The sequence below is a fragment of the Lygodium microphyllum genome, chromosome 13 (genome assembly GCF_053477565.2).
Source record: "Lygodium microphyllum isolate KBCC chromosome 13, Lygodium_microphyllum_v1.1.10, whole genome shotgun sequence".
Taxonomy (NCBI): domain Eukaryota; kingdom Viridiplantae; phylum Streptophyta; class Polypodiopsida; order Schizaeales; family Lygodiaceae; genus Lygodium; species Lygodium microphyllum.
In genome coordinates, this window is record NC_141147.1 from 64,487,682 (window position 1) to 64,510,646 (window position 22,965).

The 22,965-nt window shown below is 43.4% G+C and overlaps 2 protein-coding genes across 3 annotated transcripts in view; one reads left to right on the forward strand and one right to left on the reverse strand.

Annotated features, from left to right (window-relative positions):
• Positions 1-480: 480 nt before the first annotated feature.
• LOC148026711 (pentatricopeptide repeat-containing protein At5g67570, chloroplastic-like) overlaps positions 481-22,965 on the reverse strand; it is a 115,057-nt gene continuing 92,572 nt past the window's right edge. Inside the window, exons 8-10 of one of the 2 annotated variants that reach the window (XR_015692880.1) lie at positions 1,942-2,376; positions 1,360-1,691; positions 481-1,160 (exon numbers count right to left, since the gene is read on the reverse strand). Coding sequence is in view for 1 of the 2 variants with exons in the window: in XM_087691195.1 (XP_087547321.1) it covers positions 1,446-1,691; positions 1,942-2,376 (681 nt within the window). In the remaining variant the exon portion in view is untranslated. Of the gene's footprint in view, positions 1,692-1,941; positions 2,377-22,965 lie in introns of both variants that reach the window. The other variant, XM_087691195.1, reaches the window with a different exon arrangement.
• On the forward strand, positions 11,130-22,109 carry LOC148026712 (uncharacterized). The gene is made up of 2 exons (XM_087690646.1): positions 11,130-12,131; positions 21,918-22,109. The coding sequence occupies exons 1-2, from the start codon at positions 11,130-11,132 to the stop codon at positions 22,107-22,109; spliced, it is 1,194 nt and encodes a 397-aa protein (XP_087546772.1).

The window sequence follows — 22,965 nt, forward strand, 5'->3', positions numbered from 1 at the left end:
CTAAATTTACGGTTTCCAATTGCATGGAGTCACCATTGACAAAAAGGGTCTTCTAATCTTGTACAAAGTTAGCTCGGCAGAACCTGGGAGGGTCAAACAACCATACCAACTTATTGAACATGTATACAACAATATGTTTAATTACTGAACAACACTAACGTTCAGTGAATTATTATTGTATCAAAGGGATACAAAAGGCTACACTCATCCAGGGCTCATCTGAAGCATAGTTCACACTATGCTGGTCTTCTTAGGTAGGTTCACCAGTCAGAAGGATAGAAATTGTACTTTAAATCTTACTTTGACAACAATTGAGTGACCTTGATATTTTTGAGCTTCCAAACTTGAAAGATTTGTGGCATACACAATAAATCATGAAAACTAGACAGCATAGCAGTACACTAGAGCATAGTAGACCTCACATACTCAAGGAGAAGCACATAGAAGTAACCTGACACACTTGAGCTGAAAGATTGATGCTGAAATACTAAACTGCCACCAGTAACTACGTCTTCATATTTTCACATACAAGTATAATTTACAATGCCAATAGGAAGCAACTTGGACTGGCCCTCAAATTGCCAACCAACTAAAGACTGAATTACAGATAATGATAGAATGAATGAAGCAGCTAATAACTACAAATAAGAATATGTACAACCCCTTGCGATGGTGCAACTGATCATACAGAAAAGGTTATGGAAAACGATACCACAAAGGTGCCTGCTTGCACATGAAAATTAGAAGCTTGGATGTATCTGAGTCATCATACTGGACAAAAAGGAACCAGCATCTCCAGAGAGGGATAGCTGTGTAACGCGAGGTGGTCAGTTTTCACTGTTAGCTTTGTAACCAAGAGTTTTTAAAAGACTGGTGTAGCCTCATAACAAGATGTGGTTCAGTTCTAGTATCAGCCTTAGAGCTCAAGTCACTCCTTGCAAGACTATGATGTGTTAGCGGGGTTCTAGCCCTGTCTCCAAGAAGACTCCCAATCCAGTACTCTAATTCACTTCAGCCGGTTACATACATAACCAACTGCTTGACTCTTGCCTCACCCATCGCCTGGAGTATGTGAGTACGTATGCTGGCTAAGAAGGGCTCCAGCTTGAGGCTGCATGACTGCTGCTTTTTGAGAACCTCAAGGATAGCTTTTTCCTTCTCTAATATACATAAGTGAACCACAACACGTATATTAACATTCTGGCTGGATGCTGCAAGGATGAGTTACTGAGCATAACATATACACCACCCTTGATATATTTGATTCCCAGACAAACTTGGTCTGACACATCTTTGTTTCATGAAGGAAAAGTTTAATTTTAGAAGGGATCACAAATGGTACTTTTTCATAATATTCACCTGTTGGAAAACGCTATAAATGTTTCCTCTTGAACTTGCACTTGGGTTAAATTAAAAGCAGACCAACTGAGGAATGGTGCAAGTCCCTAGCTTCTGAGCATGTCAGCCTGTTGCAAAAAGCTATCAAATGCCTCCTCTTGAGCATGCACTTTGATAAATTTAATAGCAGACTGAACATCAAGTCCATCCTTTTCCATATCATTAAGATATGCCACAGCCTTCCAGATGAGATCTCGACATAAACACGACAATATATGTGCTTCATACAACCTCTGGTCAGGAGTTTCTCCTTTATCTCTTAATCTCCGCATAATGTCATCAACCAATTCTATCTGTAGATACATAAAAGAACGTTAAGGTACCACAAACAAATGTATGCACTGTACAATAATGGCCATTCTAGCATAAGCCAGCGTGCATGCATGAACATCCCTATCTAGGTCTCACAATCCTACAAACCATGCAACAAACTTACTGTTTGCTGCTCAAGGAGAAGTTACAATCTTTCATGCACTTTAATTAAAACACAACATCACGTCTTAGAGAACTAGGCTGCAGAAGCAAGCTGTGCAAGGTACCCACCCGTCCTTGATCTGCAACTTTCACCATCAGCCATAAGCTTGTTGCAGCACTTAGATGATAACGGTGCAAAATCATGTGATTGTACACACAAGCAAGGTAGTCCCACTCTCCTGACACTGCTGAGGCCTTCATCATTAAATCAAAGGTCATGGAATCGGCAATCAGCCTATTTTTTCCTTTATAACATTTATGTGCCCCCAACCAACCCCTTCTCACAGCTTCATAGATTGATTTTGCCTCTCCAAACATGTGATTCCTTCCATAAAGTTTTATCATCTCATTGCATGTGCTCACATTTGGACTACATGTCTTCTGCATATGTTCAAACAGAAAGATGGCATCCTGTATGCGCCCTACCCTCCTGCACACCTGGATTAAGCCTGTGTATGTAATAACATCTTCCTTTTTTGAAGGAAGCTCTTGCAATTTACTTACCTGCAAAAAAGATCAATCTTTTCAGATATACATGACTTTTTTATAAAAGAAAGAAAACTGTTTCCCAAAGATGGGACTTCACATTATGTATAAAACTTGAGAGAGAGAGAGAGAGAGAGAGAGATTTAACATTTCTATTACGAAAAAAAGAGAGATTAACATCTTCTTTGCTGTGACTTTTGTATTCCTTTTGTGATTTGAAATAATATAACTACTCATTATGGGAAAAAAAAAAACATCTGCAGAAGGCCATCAAGGCCTATGAGACCTGAGTTTGTGGTACATTTACCAATGACATCTTGCCATCAATTGTTCAAAAGATGATATGCATACAATATGAAACTACATAATGTCAAAGAGAACATCAAACAAAAGAACTACTCTGATCTAATCTAGAAAAGGCAATCTGTCTCAATTTGACTCAGAAGTCTAGATCTGAATAAAAAGACTAAACCGTGGGCTGTCATCCATAAGCATCCAATCATAACATCTAGTGTGAGGCCACCCCTCCAGTCTAGAGTATGTCCTTCATGAAATGGTATCACCATGCTCTTCTCTCTTATTCTCGTTTCCAGCATTCAGGGCTTCCTACACTGCAGCCATCTTCGTCCAGAGCAGCTTCCATCTTCATCATTGACACATCTCTAAATGGACTGTGGTTCCCTCCCTTCACAAGTGCTGCCAACTGATGAGTCAGGAATGCACAGTCATCTTCGAGCCTTGTTCAAGTCATTGACTTGGTCAAGAATGCACAATCATTTTTGAGCCTTGTTTGACATCCTTGACTTGTATTTGCTGACCTCTATACCAGTCTATGAGAGAGAATCCTGAGGCTCCATTTTATCTCTGTCTCTGTGTTTGTTGTACACACTTTGTGTCCCTCTCCGCAAACCCTATCGTTTCTCCACATGGTATCAAAGCAAAGGTGCTCCAAGAGCTAAAGATCCCCATTGATGTGAAGGCAAATAAAGGTTATGAGAAGCGGCATCACTCTCTCAGATTTCCAGATTCTTCATTCCGTTGCATCATTCTAGAGAATTGTCTTCTTCTCCCTTCCACCCTTCCATGACAGGTTTGACTAAGTGGTGCCATGGTTTCTATTCCCAAAGGTGAGCACGGACCACTGGGTGTACCTACTGTCGCAAAAAGTTAGAACAATCACTCCACCGAAGGCTCTTGTCATCAACCTACCTTTGCTCCCTATGCCAACGAAGTATATGCATCTACCTCCAAGCACTCCATGTGCCACCTCACTGTTCTGGGGAACAGAGATCATTTTGCAACTGCTGCCAAAGTACTATGCTCACAGCAATAAGACACATATAATGCACACCAAGCCGATTTGAGCAATAGGAAGCTCTAAGATCTCATGAGCCAATACACCCTCCTAGAGACCACTGCAACAAGCTACAGAGGTCTCCCCCACTTGCTTTAGTGTCTAGTGGCTTCCAAGGCCCTTACCTTTGCCGTCACCCATCGAGGGGCAGTGGTTGTTCACCATTACCTTTGACTCCAGAGTCGGCTCCATCAAGAGAAAGAGGTGGTTGTCCAATACTTGTGGCTACACAACTTCCAATTTCCACTCCTCCCTCGTATGACTCCAGGGACACCGTCTCCCATAAGGGCATCAAGGAGATCATCTGTGAACCACTCCCTCCCTCTCTAAGTGGATTTGTGATACCCCTCCCTACCTTCCCTCTTCTCCTTAGATTCAAGAGAACACTCTGTGTTGAGCTAAAAAATGCATTATAAACTGATTAGATCTTTAAAACGGCCCCAAAACATGCAAATTACTCAAAGTTTCAGTCCTAGAGAGTGCCTATGTCACATAGGCCAAATCCTAATTTGTGAGGTTCCATTCATCTAGAAATAGACAAGCTGCCCATCACTCACCCTCATCCCTTGTCTTGCAGGTTTCAATCATCAACTCTCCCTCTAGTGGCTGTCCAGCCCATCACAGCTTTTGCCACATCATCAACCGCCCCAGCTGCCCTGTCCACTGTTGCTGCCTATTGACTCCAGTTGCTGTTTGCCAGTTTCTGTCCCTTGTGACAGCTGCGTTTACAGTCTAACAGAGCGCCCTGAGTCCAGCCACTTCCAGTGCATGCTACAACTTTTTTTTACTGCAGGGCAGGCCCAGTAGCATCCTTTTCACCTTTCTCCATGTCACCCAGCTTTCTACACCCTCCACTAATCAGCTGCCTTATCTTCAGGCAGTTAAAGTGTTGGATTTACCAAGTCAAACCCCAGAGACTACTGAGTTTTGGTTTCCAGCCTGCTGCCCTTCCATTTTCAACATCATCTCAGCTCCAACTAGTGGTTACAACACTCCGGATTTGTCTTCAATGGACATCACACTCCGACTACTCCCTTAACCTGCTTCCACAAGAGCCAATGGCTGTTGGATAAATCTACCCTTGAGCATCTTGTACACTCTTTCCTTCATTTATAGCATTCATTCACTCACTTTAGAGTTCTCTTTCTTCTATGTTGTGTTTTAACATTTTGCATTTTTGCGCTTTGTGTTTTGTATTTGTGTTTGAGTTCTGAATATTTCACCCGTGGTTGTACACTCGATGTTTTCTTTTGCAAACCCTAGCATATCTCCACATGGTATTAGAGCCAGTGCTCTTCTAAAGAGTTACCCAAGGCTATCATGGATTGGTTGGTTCGTTCTTGATTACACTATACCTCAAGTCTTGATTCATGATGGCTCTGACCACTCCATCTTCGGATCCTCTTTCTCAAGCTACTCCTTCAATGGAAGCTTTGTTTAGGCATTATGGTCTTGATTTGGAGGACAAAACTTTATTTTAAGGATCATTCATCGAGACCCAACTCTTCTTCATCTCATATTCCTTCACAAGGTGCATCAAAATTGGAGCACTCCACTGACAAGACTAATCACCTCTCAATTGAAGAAAGACTATCCACTCCAGACATAGCTAAAAGCTCAAACTCTTCACAATCAAGCCCAATAGCAAGTTTTTACAATCCCTTTTGTGCAAGTCTAATTACATCTACATTGCTCCTTCAATTATGCAAGAACCCACTGTATTTCACCTTAGAGACCCAATTCGGTATTAGTATGGATTTGAAGAAAACTCTATGTTCATAGATGTTTCACAAGGTAATCCTTTATCCTTCGTTTCATTTAAGCCTAAGTTTGGTGCTTCCCATTCACCTTCACACTTCCTGCCCTTTCTCCCACTTTCACTTCACATTTAGATCATCTACATTCAATCTACCCTTACTTTAGATCTACCATAGATTATCCTATCCTAGCTCACATTGTGTTTGATACATATTTTGATTTAAGTCTATCACTAGACACTCCGAGGTGTACCACTTTGCACCATGGTGCTTTGTTGCTGAGGATGCCAACCATACACTATGCACCTTCTCCATATCCACAAGTGCATTGCTCTCTTTCCTCTAGTCCTGTTGTGTGGGATTCCCCCCTGTACAATATACCACCTCCTCCACCAGTCAAATGCATGAATCCTTTTCCTCAGTTGATGACCCACCTCCTGTATTGAAGGACTCAAGGACTGGAAAGGGATCACCAACACATTTAGACCTAGTCCCACCCTCCCCTATTGATCCTAAACACAAACCATGTTCCAATGCCAATGCTTAGTCTCCTTCCTAGAAAAAAAAAGGTATTTGTAAAGTCCAAACCTCACAATGAACCTCCTAGCATTACTTGCCTTTAAACAATAGATTATGAACATTTTGCTAGAAACCCAACCATGTAGAAGACAATTGTATAAGGCACTAACGCATCCGCTCACGCCCGTCACGTTGCAAGCTGCCTCCACTCCGTCTGATCGCGATTGATCGCGCCCTTTCATTAGCTCGCCCCCCCTCCCCCCCCCCCCCCCCCCCCCACGCTGACTCCCCCCCACCCGACGACTCGCAACAGCCCGCCCCGCCTGCCTGTCTTTCGCCCCACCCTATTAGTTCCAAACCCCCCCCCCCCCCCCCCCCCCGGGCGCCTGCTCATCTTTCACCCCCCTGATAGTATTTTTCCTTTTCTTGTTTCCTTATGTATTTGATTTGATTTTGATTCTCCTTATGATTCAAATTATCCTGATTCACCTTATCCCCCTTACCCCAGCCTCCTCGATGAGAAGAATCCTTCCTAGGATTGAAGGGTAGAGTGTAGAGAGTGTTCTATGCATGGGTATAGTTCTTTACTTTTGCATGAGCCAAGCATAGAAGTTTGGATTATATTCCATATGAGCGTACCAGCCCATGTCGAAAGGTCAGATGCCGACCAGGGTGATGTAAGTAAGGACATCAAGCAAGAAGTCACCGGAGTCTATGCGACTAGCAATGTGCAGTTCCTTCTCGGTGAGGATGCGATCTAAGTAGGGGTGTACCTGAATATGTTCTTCCATGGGTCAATCATGAATGGTCGTTAATACCCTATAAGAGGTTGCAACGAGTCGTACTCCGATGCTTTGATTGCGCGTCATTGCTCGGTATTTGTCATGATCTAACATCCCTCGAGCTCCCATTGAAGGCGAAGAGTATACCATTTTTTCGAGAAAGGGGAGTTGCTAACTACAAGCTGTTTCAAGTCTTCTATCTCCTGATCGTTGGCATAAGCTGTGTACTTGTCATATGAGGTGATGAGGCATTGTTTCTGCGCTTGTTTGCGGGAAACCTCAATGGCAATTAGCTCCTCGGCTACCTTGGAAGCCTTGACAAACACAAATTCCGATTCTTCCCAAGAACAAGAAAGTCCGTCGCTATAGACTCATTCAAGAGTCCCAAGTCTAAGCGGTCATAGCTTTTAGCAAGCGACATGAAGGTGGCATGTAAGCTTCTTAGGCAAGCAACCAAGTCGTCCCCTGTATTTCCAGCCAAGTCCGCAGCCAAGGTTAGAATTGATCGTCACTCATAAGAGGGTTTAACGCTACTGGGTGGTTGAGGTTTGGCAATAAGTAGAAAGTTTCAGCACCTAATGGTTACTGTTGGATTTGCTCCTGAGGTTGTAGCTTAGCCTCATGTTTGATAGGTTTGGTTGTAGCTGCGGGTATCACGCTACTAGGTGCTTCTAAAGTCTGAGGAGCATTAGCGGGACTAGATTTGAGTGGTTTGTTAGTAATACGCTGCAATTTTGGGCGATAGATCGATATAGGCCCTGTTGATCTAGGCTTCCGAGGTTCTATAGACTTAGGGGCTTGGTTCTCTTGTGGCTTAAGTGCAAGACTTGCCAAGATGGTTCATGTGGTCAAGTTTGAAGGTGGCTTTTGAGGAGCACCTTTGGCCATCTTGCCTTTAGGCACAGACACAGGTGTTACCCTCATAGTAGCGTTGCGCTTGCAATAAGATCTTTGAGATCCATCGCGGCTTAACTGTTCGTCGATATCGATAGCTTCTACTATACCTCCTAGGTTTCGTGTCTGGGTTCTAAGCTTTGCAAGGGCGTGGGTGTCTACTTCTAGGTGGCACTCCTTGATGTTTAGGCACCCATTTAAACTGAGGTTCATGGACTTCAGCGTTGGGTTCAACGGGTTGCTGGCATTGAGGCTTGGCAAGTTGTGACGAGTCACGACCCCCCTTCTTAGACTTCACGGTGGGGTTCTCTACTGGTCGCTTTGAGGACTTGAAAGGAGTCACGCCGCCCTTGCTGAAAGCTATAATTATGTGGACGTTGCCCATGGCTAGTTGGATACACTACGACTCCTAGTCGACATTGCAATGAGCTTGCTTCTTAAAGGTTCGTTCTAACAGCGACTCTATGTCTGCATCTTTAGTGTTGGACAACACATAGAAGATCATTGGCATGCTTTCAAACTCGATAGAAACTAGAGCCTTGCACTTTTCCAAGAGTGCATATGATGGGCCCTCATATGGGCTGAGCTTAGCCCTCGTGGGCTGTAGCTGCAGTTTGCCGATTTGGATCCAATGATCATGAGTCAAGACATTAAAGTCAGCTCCCTCATAGATCAATGCATTGATGGTGCATGTGTACTCGACAATGATTGTTATGCTTAGGTAAGCTGGTTCTACAACTTCCTCATCCTTATCATCCATCTCAGTGATAGTGGCTACTCGTACTTTGACAAGGGATGCTAGCATTGGAGGCTCATGCAATGGGTGCGTGGGAGGGAAGTACTTCTTTACACGGCTACCATTGAAGAAGCCTATGCCCTCACCTTCTAGGGTTTGAAGTTCTACGTTGCCAATTCGGCTAATGGTTCGAACTCTAAAAGACGGAGCCCCAAAATTTCATTTTCTGTTTATGTCCCTTGACTGAGTACAACAATACTAAGTCGCCTCGTTCAAAGTCTCGTTGCTTGACATGCTTGTCAAACCAGCTTTTATATCTTTCCTTCTCGCATATTAGCGCATGGGTGGCTAGAAGCTGAGTTTTCGATAAGCGTTTGAGCTCAACCAGGTGTTCCATCCATGCCTCCTTCCCATTCTATCTCTCTTGAAGGGCTATCCTTAGGCTAGGGATGAAAAACTCTAAGGGTAGAATTGCCTCAGTTCTATACGTCAACCTAAAGGGAGTCTAACCCACATCCATTTTACAAGCCGTGTGGTAGGCCCACAAGGTAGCCATCAACTTGTTATCCCAATCATTGCACGAAGCAGAGACTACCTTGGTCAGGACATTCACCAAGATTTTATTTATGGATTCAACTTGGCCATTTGCTTGAGGATAATAAGGCGAAGACTTCCGATGGATGATTAGGAAGGTGGATAGAAGATGAGCTATCACTTCGTTGATGAAGTGTGTGCTTGGTCACTAACAAGTTCAATGGGGCAACCGAATCGAGAGAACACTTGCTCCCATAAAAGCTTGGTAGTGGTCCGAGCGTCCTTTATTCTCGTAGCACGTACTTCTGCCCATTTCCTTAGATAATCGGTGGTGACAATAATGTATTTAGCTTGTGAATACTGTGCGGCGAGACTAATGGGTCATGAAGTCAATTCCCCATTTCTTGAAGGATTGTTGTGCATAGATTGGGGTTAGCTCCATGTAATCCTTAAGAATAGGGACCTTAGTCTCTTGGCACTCATCACAATACCTTACGAATTGTGTATTGCGATGTAAAGATCCTTTATTCACCTCCGTGTATTTTACACATGTATTGTTATGTTGTACATGTGAATGCACCCTTACAGGCCCCAAGTATAAATACATTTTATTCTTTGTGTACCAACACATTGTTAGTACACCCAAAATCAGTTCGTCACTCTTACTCTCACTCTCACTCACATGTTCACTTCCTCTGCTCTGCAAATCTTCATGCTTCCGCTACCCGTGCGCTGCAACAACTGGTATCAGAGCTGAGGTTAAGGTGCTCGCACTCCTCGAAGTCCGTGTGAGACATCACCAGCTCTTCGCTCGCGAGAAATCAGTAAGTGGTCACTCATACAGGTCAGGTCGTCACTGTTTCCAGGCACGTGTATGTGCTGGACAGTCAGGCGGCAGTGTTGTAGGTCACGTTTTGTGCAAGCGACAGCCTGATAGATAGGCGACAGGTCGTTTTTGACCTGGCAGGCAGGGACAAGTCGTTTTTTGATCAGGCAGCAATCAAACAGGTCACGAGCAGCCAGGACAGGTCGTTTTTTATCAGGCGGCAGTCCAACAAGTCACGAGCATCAGGCGCAGGCTGGACAGGTCACGCGATGTTGTTTTTGTCACGTTTTTGAGCAGGCGACAGCTCACGCAAGGCTGCCGCAGGCAGCGCAGGTCAACAACGGTTACAGTTTGACACGTTTTTTTTTTTCTTCCAGAAAATTTTTAAATTTTTTTTCTAAGGTTTACTGTAAGCAACCTCTTTGCCACTCACGGGAGTTCGCGCGCGCAAGCACAGTTCTCAGATTTGGTCAAATTTGAACCTGAAAATTTGGGGCTTTTCCCAGATTTGATGTTGTTTATGCTTGGCAATGACATCTGTGTCACAAATTGTAGACATTGTGCGCATTGACCTCAATTAATTTGGAGATTTTTCAAAAAAATTTGGAATTTTGCTCATCCGAATAAAATTTCTTGGCATTGGACCAAGGAAAATTGGGGCTTTTCATGTATTGATGCAATTTTGCTCAGCTGAGTCAGTTTGGCTAACATTTGCGCACATTTGAACCTGGAAATTTGGGATTTTGTGCAGAATTTGATAAATTTCTACATTATTTGCCTGTGCAGTGGCTGGTTTATATCAAAACAGCAGAGGATTATTGCTGGTTATGTAAGAATAGTAGTGTATTTGCTGATTTATCTTGTGCTCTTGCAGTTCAGTGCTTTTACACTTGTACTTGTGAAAAAATGGCTGCAACTTTTTCCAGTTCTGACATTAAAAGTTTGATGGAAATCAAGCGATTTGATGGTCAGGGCTTTGATCTTTGGAAAGACCGTATGCAAGGCATACTCTTCTTAAAGGATTGTGAGGATGCTTTGCAAATGGATAAACCCGCACAAATGTCTTGAGGCGGATTGGGCCAAAGTCAATAAAAGGGTTGTGGCTTATATAAAGATGGGTGTCATTGATGACATTTCGACAGACATTAAGGGTTTAGACACTGGTCATGCAATATGGGAGAAGTTGAAGACTACCTATGAGATCACCACACCTGTTAATCAGGTGCATTTAATGCGTAAGTTGGTGAATATGCGGTTGGATGAGTCCAAGCCTGCAGCTGAGTACTTGAGTGCATTTACTTGCATTTTAAATCAGCTCAAGGATGCAAGTTTGGATTTTGATGATAAGTTGAGGGCGATCTTTTTGATCATGACATTGCCCGACTCTTTGGAGACTTTGGTTGTTTCTCGCAGCAATAACCCCAATCTCACATATGATGGTGTGAGGAGTTCGATCTTGAATGAAGAAATTAGACGTAAGTCTAGTGGAGAAGGCAGCAACTCAGCTTATAATGTTAGAGGCAGGGCTGAAAAGAAAAATGCAAATGTTGGACAGAGAAGCAGGAGCAAGAGCAAAGGAAAAGAAAAGAGTGATGTTACATGCTATCAGTGTGGTCGGAAGGGCCAGAAGAAGTCTGATTGTAGGTATTACAAGAAGGAACAAGAGAGAAAGAAGAATGCAAGAGACAAAAAGAAGAAAGAGGAAAAGACAGACGCATCTGAGGCAGGTAAAGGCAAGGAAAAGGCCAATGTGGCCTCCAGTGTTGTCATACAGGAGCTCTCAGATGCACAGGCTGATGTATTATGTGCAGTGGATTATGACGCCCTTGTATGTCACATGCAGGATATCCAGATCACCAAGGCTGATGTGATTGATGCACTTTTGTCAGTTGATGATTGTGTCACTCAGACTTGGATTGTAGACTCAGGTGTCACTTTCCATGTGACTCCATGCTTAGAGTGTTTTGCTACTTTTGATGCAAGCTGTTATGGCAAGGTTTACCTTGGAAATAATCATGCTTGCAGCATTGATGGGATTGGCACCATACACTTGTCTTTGGATAATGGGCAAGAACTTGTGTTGAAAGATGTCAGATATGTGCCTGGCATCAAGAAGAGTTTACTATCTGTTGGACAGCTTGACTTGCATGGTTACACCACACTGTTTGGTGGTGGTTTGTGGAAATTAAAAAGGGGTTCCATGCTGATTGCTAAAGGAACCAAGAAGGGCACTCTGTATTGTCTGCACTGTAAAGCTTTCAATGGCAAGTTTCTTGCAAATGCTGAAATTGGCTGTCATTTGGAGTTATGGGATAAGAGATTAGGCCATATGAGCCAGAAAGGTCTTGATGTCCTTATCTTTTTGAAGAGGGTTGATGGAAAAGGCTCTAAACTTGATTTTTATAATGACTGTCAGTTTGGAAAGCAAATGAAAAATTACTTTTACTCTGGTGTCTCCCATAAGTCAAATATATTGGACTTAGTGCATTCTGATGTATGTAGCATGCCTTTGAAATCGTTGGGTGGTGCTGTATACTTTGCCTCTTTTATTGACGATTGTTCCAAGAAGATTTGGGTTTATTTGTTGAAAAAGAAAAGTGCAGTGTTTGCTGTTTTTAAAACTTTTCATGCATTCGTGACCACTCAGACAGGTAGAAAGTTGAAATGCTTGAGAACTGATAATGGGGGTGAGTTCATATCTAATGAATTTAAGTCCTTTTGTGACTTGCATGGGATCAAGAGGGAGCTTACAGCCCCTTATAGCCCTTCTTCAAATGGTGTGGCTGAAAGATACAATAGAACTCTATGTGAGAGAGTGCGGTGCATGCTGTCCACTGCTAATCTTCCTCATGAATTTTGGGGAGAGGCACTTAAAATCGCGGTTCACATTTGCAACCGCTCTCCAAACAGGTCCCTGAATAATGGCATTCCTGAGGACGTTTGGTCTGGCAAACCGGCCTCATATGACCATTTACGAATATTTGGCTAGGATGCTTTTGTGCATGTTAGAAATGAGCTCAGGAATAAACTTGACACGAAATCCACCAAAGGCATTTTCATGGGCTATGGTGATGAGGGTGAATTTGGCTATAGAGAGTGGCTACCTCAGTCCAAGAAAATTGTTCGCAGCCGTAATGTTGTGTTTAATGAGGCAAAGTTGTTGAAAAGTACTTTAGCCTCTGATGAAGACATGAAAAAGGTCAAATTTCAGAATTCGCAGCCACCTATTACTTCAAATGATGAGCCTCATGGTGTTGTACCACAGGCTGAAACTGATGATCAGCCGGTTATCTTTGAGCTAGATGATGATGGACAGCAAATAGAAGCACAGGGAGGTTATGGACAGCAAGATAGACTTGCTGATTATGAAAATGAAGGTGCTGTACAACATGAACAGCATGCTGAAAATGGCTTACAGCAGCCAATAAATGCTGAAAATAACATGCCTCCAGATGTAGATCCGATTCCTGAGAATGTAGATCATTGGGTACGGAGGTCTACACACCTAAGAAGGCAGCCACATAGGTATGACCCCTCTTTGCATTATGTGATGCTTATTGATGAGGGTGAGCCTTTGACATATAAAGAGGCTAAGTCATGCAAATTCAGCAATAAGTGGGAGCTAGCTATGCAAGAAGAGATTAAATCTCTGTATGCTAATGATACTTGGGAGCTTGTGTCGTTGCCCAAAGGAAGAAAGCCTCTTCCAAACAAATGGGTTTACAAAGTAAAGACAGTTGATGGGAAACCCAAGTACAAGGCAAGATTGGTTGCCAAAGGTTATGCACAGAAGGAAGGGATTGACTTCCAGGAGGTCTTCTCACCTGTTGTGAAGATGACCACACTACGTGTGCTTTTTGCTCTCACTGCTGTATTGGATTTAGAGTTGTACCAAATGGATGTGAAAATAGCTTTTCTACATGGTGGCATTGATGAGGAGATCTACATGAAACAGCCCGAGGGTTTTGTAGTTCCTGGAAAAGAGCAATTGGTGTGTAAACTAAAACGCAGCTTATATGGGCTGAAACAAGCACCACGGCAGTGGTACAAAAAGTTTGACACTTTTATGGTCTCTCATGGGTTTACGCGCAGCCATGCAGACCATTGTTTGTATATGAAAAAGGATACAAATGGCAGCCCTATCATACTTGTTTTGTATGTGGATGATATGTTGTTAGCTGGGAAGAGAAAGACTAGCTTGGATGCTCTCAAAGATCAACTGAAATCAGCTTTTTCCATGAAAGATTTGGGGAATGCAGAGCATATATTGGGCATGAGGATTTGTAGGGATAGAACGCAGAAATTGCTGTTCTTATCTCAAGGAAAGTACATTGAAAAGGTACTGGACAGATTTAACATGGCTGAAGCTAAGCCTCTCGGAGTACCCCTACCTCCATACCCTAAGCTTAGTAAAGCCAACAGCCCAAAAGATGACATGGAAGCCAATGCTATGAAGGGAGTCCCTTATGCATCAGCTTGTGGCTCTCTTATGTATGCTATGGTGGCTACTCGTCCAGACATTGCTCATGCAGTGGGAGTTGTTAGCAAGTTTATGTCAAATCCAGGTAAACCACATTGGGAGGCTGTCAAGAGTATTCTTAGATATCTGAAGGGTACACAAAGAAAGTGTATTTGCTATGGGCAGGGTGTACTTAATTTGCAGGGTTATTGTGATGCAGACATGGTAGGTGACTTAGAGACTCGCAGGTCCACTAGCGGGTATGTCTTTACAGTTGCTGGAGGGGCCGTCTCTTGGTGTTCCAGGTTGTAGAACATTGTCGCACTGAGTACTACTGAAGCTGAATACATATCAGCTACTGAAGCTTTTAAGGAAGCTATATGGTTGCGCAGACTCGCAGAGGATCTCAGCATGTCTATGAGTACTCCAGTGTTGGGATGTGATAGCCAGAGTGCTCTGTATCTGGCTAAAAATGCCATGTATCATTCACGCACAAAGCATATTGATGTGCAATATCACTTTATCAGACAGATTCTGGAGCATGGTCTAATCACATTGACCAAGATCAAAACACAGGACAACCCTGCAGATGTTCTCACTAAAAGTCTAGGCAAGGCTCAACATGAGCATTGCATACGAATAGTGGGAGTTGGTTAAAGGTTGTTGGGATGTAAAGGTTCTTTATTCACCTCCGTGTATTTTACACGTGTATTGTTATGTTGTACATGTAAATGCACCCTTACGGGCCCCAAGTATAAATACATTTTATTCTTTGTGTACCAACACATTGTTGGTACACCCAAAATCAGTTCGTCACTCTTACTCTCACTCTCACTCACCTATTCACTTCCTCTGCTGCAAATCTTCACGCTTCCGCTACCTGTGCGCTCCAATAATTGTGTTCCATCTCGGAAAAGAGTAGGCCACCACAGTTAGGACTACATCACTTTACGGGCTGCCATGTCTCTACAGAAGTGTCCTACAATTCCATCGTATGGCTCTGTGAGTATGTCCTGCATTTCATGCTCACACACATATCTGCGCAACAACCCATCTTGACTCTTGCCTCAACCTGTAGAGTTGGCCTACTATCAGCTAATAGGGTTGGATCTTCAGGATGAGCCTCCTAAGTCGTGCCTTTTCTATTGGTCGTTCAGGTGGTCTCTACTCAAGCACTTGGACTATATCATCTCTGCCCAATACAGCGTCATGTCGGCCCTAAACAAATCTTTTTCACTGGATAAGCGAAATAAATGCATGTTCGACAATTCGTCCACAATACCTTCACCAGTACCTTCTCCCATGGGGATGCGAGACATATGGTCAACCATATAGTATTGCTTCCCTTTACATACCACCGCGAAAAAGTCAAATTCTAAAAGCAGAAGTAGCCATCGAGCGATGCATCGTAATGCACAAGGTTTATTAATAAGATATAATAGGGCTTGATAGTCAACAAAGAAGGTAAAGGGCGTAGCCAAAAGATAATGCCGAATTTTCTTTACAACAAATACCATGGCCAAACCCTCTCTCTCCATTGTTGAGTAATTCATTTCGGTCTCAGTGAGTTGTCTACTAGCAAAGCTCATTGGATAGTCTAGGTTGTGTTCACCAGGTTGGCACAATACAACTCCTACGACGAGTTTCGAAGCATTAATGTGCACATGGAACGTGAGTGTCCAATCTGGGGCATATAGAACTGGTGCCATGGTCAGAGCCTTTTTCAGTTTCTTATGTGTGTATTGGCATTCCTCGGTCCATTCAAATATGATCAACAGCTTGTATAGAGGTCTAGCAATCAACGCATAGTTCAACACGAAACGTCGATAATACCATGTATGACCTAAAAAGCACTGAACGTCCTTGTAATCAGTTGGGGCTGGAAGATCAACAATGACCCTGATCTTCCAAAAATCTGTAGCAATGTTGTTCTTCAACACCACATGTCCTAGGATGCATCTATGTTTCACCCAAAAACTAACACTTCAAGGGGTTCAATGAGAGACGATATAGTCAACATCGTTCAAAGACCGCTCGGAGTCTGTCTAAGTGTTCCCTCCAAGTAGAGTGAACATACAAGTCATCCATGAAGTCCTCTAACTCCTTCCTAAGCATGTCTTTGAATATCATGCACATCAGTCGTTGAAAGGTGGCTGGCGCGTTAATCAACCCAAAAGGCATAACTATGTAGGCAAAGACGCCCCATTCAGTGGCGAATGCGGTCTTATGCTTATCATTAGGATGCACTTGTACCTGATTGTATCTTGAGAAGCCATCCAGAAAACCATAGGCCTCTTTACCATCCACTCTCTCGAGCATGTGCTCAATGTACGGCAATGGATAATTATCTCTCTTCGTAGCTGCGTTTACCTTCTTGTAATTGACGCACCCACTAATATTCACATTCTTCTTTAATACGATGACTATAGGCGAAACCCAGTTCGTGTGTTCAATTTCATAGATGAAACTTGCTTTCATTAGCTTGCCAATTTCTTCCTTGATGGCATGGGCATACTTTGGATTCATCGGATAGATTTGCTACTTGACTGGTATTGCGTCAAGTGTCATGGTTATGTTATGAGTCACTATACTCGGGTCTACCCCTTTGAGCTCTTCTAGGAACCAAGCAAAGACGTCTATATACTCTCGTAAGAGAGTAATGAGACTTGCTTCCTCTTCCTCAATCAAGTCATCGGCTACAAAAACGGGTCATGGTGTCTCCCCTTCCCTACCTAAGTTAACCTCTTTGACCTTGGTGGGTCCTTCAATTGGTCCACTTGCTTGCCCCAATTGTTTGGCTCCCAGGAAGATCACCACCCTATCTCCTTTTTTGAATTCCGTAAATCGCTTTGGTAGGTCTTGCGGTTTTCGCTACTCTTATGTCTGTGTTTTCTTTGGCGGCTTCCACCGTTCCTCCCTTAACCGTCCACATCTTAGATGGACGGGTAGGTCCCTCTTAGTGCGTCTAATCTTGGAAGATTGAGGTATCTCAAGATCACTATCTGAGCTGACTTCAAACTCAGAATCCGTCTTCGCTAGAAGAGTCTCTCCTAGTGGTCGCAACTTAGAAGGTAAGTCCGTTCTTGGTAAAGGTGTGTCACTCGATTGGGCTAGGCCTATCTACTCGTAGTCAATTGCACCTATGCGCTCTAAAAGTTCGATCGCAGTCCTTGCGCATGACTCCTTTCTCTATCCTAAAGGTGTTTTGCTTGCATGGTCTGGAGTCAACTCATATTTGTTCGATTACATGTACCCCATCGTCGTATTCTATAGTATCTATTTCCCCTTCACTCTCATCACTGAAGGAACAACGGAGACTAAAGCCCAATTGAACCTCAAGTTTAAATCGTGCACCTTAGACCATCGCCATTTAGGCTTGTCCAAGAGATCGTTGAGTGGCCTGAGATTAGTTGTTGGATTGCCATCCAACTTATCCATCAGATATCCTAGGATTTCCAAGAGCTCTCGTCTATTGTTTGGGACTTGGAATGTGACAGGGTTGGGCTTTCTGCAAAAGCTTCTAGCTATCATGCAGACTAATACTGAGGGTGTGTCCTTGGGCTTGCCGATTGCCTTGATGGCTTGTTCATACTCCTCATTATCCAAGAACGGCAAGTCAATGGTAGCAAGAACATGCATGCAGCCTCACTCTTCCTAATCTCACCATCACCCTTCAGCATCTAGGTCACCCTTCAGCATGGTGGAGATGGCATCTAGGTCAACTGACGTAGTCTTCCAAGTGTCCATCTCTACTCTTATGGCCACTGTTGGATTGCCTAAGAAAACGAGACTATTGCCCCAATCTTCTATGACTATCGTGTTACACATCCAGGGTCCGTCTAGCAGGATGTCGTAGTCCACTCCCTTCATGGCTATAAGTCAACAAAAAATTGGACTCCCACAATCTTCACTGGTCAATTTTTTAACACGCCAAATAGTTTTACCTTCATTCCGTTGGCCAGCGTGACATTAAACCTAGCAATCTCGATCGACGAATTACCCTAAGTTTTGAGTACTGCATGGTTTAGCACACTAACTTTCACTCCCCTATCTACGATTCCCTTTCTTGTGACATCTCCAAGAGCTAAGACTGGCAGGACTGCATGTATCTCTATACCTTCCCAAAAGGCATTCGCGTGCAAGGACTTAGGTACGGAGTACAGCATTAGACTAGATATTTGTGTTTCCGCATCATGCTCGTACAAGTCTGCAATAGCTTGCTCATTTGATTCTTCAACCCACTGTTTCAGCTCTTGCCATAGCATTGGATACTGCCTAAGCAGGTCTCCTAAGCTTAGAGTCATAGGGATGGTCATCAATGTATTAAGGAGGTTGCTATCTACTTGCCTCTCTCCTAACCCCGCGGTTCCTAGCCAATGGCCTTGACTAATTTGCTAGTCTGTAGCATTTAGACTTTGTCTAAGCGGCACTGCTTGTGATGCAATCGCATCCCTCAATCTTAGTTGGTGGTGGAACTGATGTGCTTATGCTTAAGAGATCATCAATCTCATCGTCTAGTATGGGCTCAACATCTTTGAGGTGCTCTTCGGCTTCTTTCACCCACTCCTTCACCTTCTCAATGGCTTCGAACTAACACTTCGGATTGGGATACTCCTCGATCATGGCACTTCCCATTGCAGCCGTTTTCAGAGCTGACGTTTTTGCCTCTGCGTTAGTGACTTGTCTAACAGGTAGTCTCGTAGCACTTTCAGTTTTGAGCTTGATCTTAGCGTCTAGTCTCCTTTTTCTCTGTCTCCGGCTCTTCCTTCTAATTAAGGTTGCATCGAGATTGATAGGCCCTAGCAATGATATGCCAGCCTGCTTTGTTTGTGCACGGGTCATGGCATGCAACAGAATGGGTGTGGCCTTCGCATTGAGTGTCTCGACACCGAACAACCCCAATGGGACCGATGGCTCGTTTGACGAACTAGAGGATGGCTTCCTTCTAGGGCAATCGACAAAGGGATGAGTGATTCCACACTCCACGCATCTTAGGTCAATCTTGTCTCTATTAGCTTACTCCCTCTCAAGACAACGTGAAAAAATGTATCCTAGGTGACCGCAAGTCCAACATACAATTGGCTCTTGTGTCTGCCCTCCTAGGCCTCTTCCCCTCCCTCTACATAACGCCATCACCGATACTGGTCGGTGGTCCGCAAGGACTATGTTGCCCTCTTCATTGTACGATACATAAGGTTTTACATAAGGCTCATCGCCATTCAGCTCCTCCATGTAGTGAACTGGAGTATCACTTGGTGGATGGGTTACATAGGCTCCAGGTGGTCTAGGGATACCTGTAGGGTTTATCTCCATCCTAGGGATGGTCCGCTTAGCGTCATTAGGTGCTAGGAGAGCCAATGGGATTCCCCTTCCAAAGAAGTTCGGTAGCTTGTTTGCAAGGTAGGGTTGACTTGTAAGGCTATGAGTATGGGTTTCTTCGAGATAGTGGACAATGCATGGCGTCATGGCCGAACCTAGCGCAAGGTCATGACCTAGGATCTTGACACTCCACTGGCAAGTGGTTTCCACCACAATGCACGCATTGCATGTGTGGGCATGTTGGTTGTCTCATCATCTCTTGCAATTTGGCTATTTCCATCTTCATCTCTGCTAGCACTTGTCCTGAATCACTGCCCTTCCCTTTATCCTGAGCGCCTAGACCTGATCTCTCACTTGGCATTGAGACCCTCTCGGAATTCTTGGCGCTGGACTCTTCTTGATTCAAGCACCTGGAGCTTCTCTCCTTGAGCTAGTCGTCCACTCTAATAGCTTCTTCAAAGACCCTTGTCAGTGCGTCTCGATATAAGCTCGAGTTGCCTGCCAAGTCTTTGTAGCTCTTCGCTCCATATTCCATTAATGAATACCGTGGACACCGCTCTTTCGGTTGGTCTCTCGCCCATAGGGATCCTCTTGAAGAGGCTCCTCACATGGGTCACGTAATCTTGGATGTCCCTCTCTCTCTGCTTGACGTTCATAAGTTGCACTAGTAGGTTATCGGAGTATCTAAGTTTGGAAAATCTCTTAATGAAGAGATTTTTCAGGCCATTGAAATTGGCACACTTCATAGCATCCAGACTTGTATATCAAGTCCAACCCTTATCACCCAAGCACAGACCAAAAACTTGTCAGTGTTGAGTGGGGTCAATAAGGCCATTAGCCTTGCAAACCTGGTCGAACTACTCCACATAGCTGTACGGAACGTCATTTGCTTGATATTTGCCCAATTGCTTCGCCACCACGGGAATTTTTTATTGGCTCTTAGAGCTTTGGTTAACTCCTAATCCTACCAGAAGCGATGTTGCTAATGTTGTAGCGCTCTGCTCCGCTGCCGTGTTATCTAGCAGCCACTTCCTCAGAAGCTAGCTCAACGTGAGGCCTCCTTCTAGCGCTCTCTCGCTCTCTCTCTGATTTTTGCCTGCTAGGGCTAGCACTCTCTGGATCTCTCGCATTTCCATGCTCTGATGTAAGCTCCTAGTTAGCTAATCCTGGTTGTACGCGACTATGCCTTGCAGAGCCTTGCGTACTAGCTTCCTCTCCTCCTCAAGATCTGCTATGATGTGCTCTGCAGGTCTACTACGGTATTCTAGCCAGATTTAAGTATCATATTTCTTCACTAATTGCTGGATCGCCTCAAGAAGGTCTCCTAGGTCAAGTTCTTCGTTGTCTCTACGGTCTGAGCTGCTCTCTTCTATGTCTAAGACTTCCTATTCTGGCAAGTTGTCAATCAAGTTGATGAGGTCGGGTAGATCCACTTCCCCGACAGTGTCCATCCTTGTTGCGTCCGACTTTTCAGTTATGTCCTTCGCTTAGTCCTAATTTTTGGGATTTCGATCACTCGTCTATAAGTCTTGGGATCTTCTCTTAATGGTGGATTCCTTCAAGTTTTTAAGCTTGAGTGAGCTCCTTGTTAGTTACAAATAGTCCTCAACTTACCCTCAATCTGTGCATGTGTGTATGTGTATGTGTCTTCTTTTCCTTGCATTTTACACAATTAGGCTTTTAGCTTTTCTTCAGTGCATTGTAAGCGCTGGAAATCAGAGCAAGTGAGAAAACGAAGTATCTAAGTGGCTCTTGCACTCTCGTTTATGGGTTTGGCTTGATAGGCTTGTATATTCAGTTTCTGGCCGTCCTCGCTGGTTTATAGAGTTTTCGTTGCGCCTCCTGCTCAGTCAAGATTCGTTTGGGGTCTCCAACTCTGCTTGATGCCGCTAACAAGCTGGGTCACTAGATAGTTTAGTATCACCTTTATGTCTCTGTTTCGCCGGTTCCTCTATTCCTTGTGTCTATCTGGCCTTCAGAGGTTTGCGCGGCCAGTGTCTAGATGAGTCTAGTCCAAATTGTAAAATTTAAAAAAAAAATCAGATTCGGCCCAACAGGTCTGAATTGCAGGGGCCAAGTGATTGACTCTTCAACCCTTAGCTATAAGGGTCCTTACCCAGGATTGCTCTTCGGATGCATGTGAGAGAAATTGGAGGGCCTATTCTCTTATTCACACAGATTTACAATCGGCTTAGCACATGACAGTTAGAACGGCTAGTCTATTGCCACACTAGCTTACGCATGATGAGGGCTATGATGAGCATGGGTAGTCTGAAGAAGGTAAAGATTAAACACTTAACCATAAAATTTAAAATTTTTTATTTTAAACTTTGAACTTTGAAGTTTATACTTTAAAATTTAGACTTGAGCATTATATAGGTGAATGTTGATACATTCAAGTTAACGAGCGGCACTCTTCCGAGTGCACATCAAGAGGTGCATGAGGAGAAGGAGATGAATCTTGCACAGCTCTATATCGTCGTTATAGCAACAGATACTCATGACACTCTCAGTCAGAATGCTCGTGGGCGACAAGTTCGACTAGGTGGTAGCAAGGGCATGGTCATTTGATGCCCTCCAATATCGAGGGGTGGTTCGAGTGGCTTACAAACGTATATAAGATGAGGCTCTAGTAGCTCACATTTTATGCCTTGTGATGACATCCTATCCTTGCCTACACAACCATCACCTAGGAAGCCATTATTTGACGATGACGGTAATCTCATCAATGAGAATAAGTATGCATATGTCTCATCATCCAATGCTGAGAAGTCATCTTCAGACTCTCTTGATGTTGAGAGGTGGAAAAAACTAAATTTTTGACTAATTTTTGTTATTTTTGAGGTTTGAATGATTGATTTTTTATGGATTTAGAGTAATGTATGGTTATTAAAGAAAGTATTTGAGAGTATTTTGCATGATATTGATTATGTTTTGGAAACTCATGATAATTCTTAGTGGAGATATGAGGTTCTATGATGTTCTGTTGAGCTTCTGATTGGTTTTGTACACCTTCTGTATAACTTCTATTTTGTTCTCATTGTCTTTTGTATGAAGCATGGATTGATGATTGATGAAGATTGAGATCTTCTGAAAGTTTATTGAATAGTTTTTTATAGTATGGAATGATTTAAGTATGAGTTATGAGGTTCTGATGACCTTCTGTAGAGCCTCCGTCTCTCCTCTGTCTCTGTACTGTAACTGTACTGTAGCTATTCTGTAAACCTTTTATAAGTGTTCTGTAGAATGTATGTGTGACTTTGGGAAAGTTTTCTAACCTTTGAAAATGATACATCTAAGTTCAAAAGAGCTAAAACAAGTGGAAGAAGCAGGTGCTGAAGACTGAAGAGAAAACTAAGTGACAATGATAATAGTGAGCTGTAAAAAGACACTGTAGTGGCTTTGGTGACTCTTCATATCAGACATA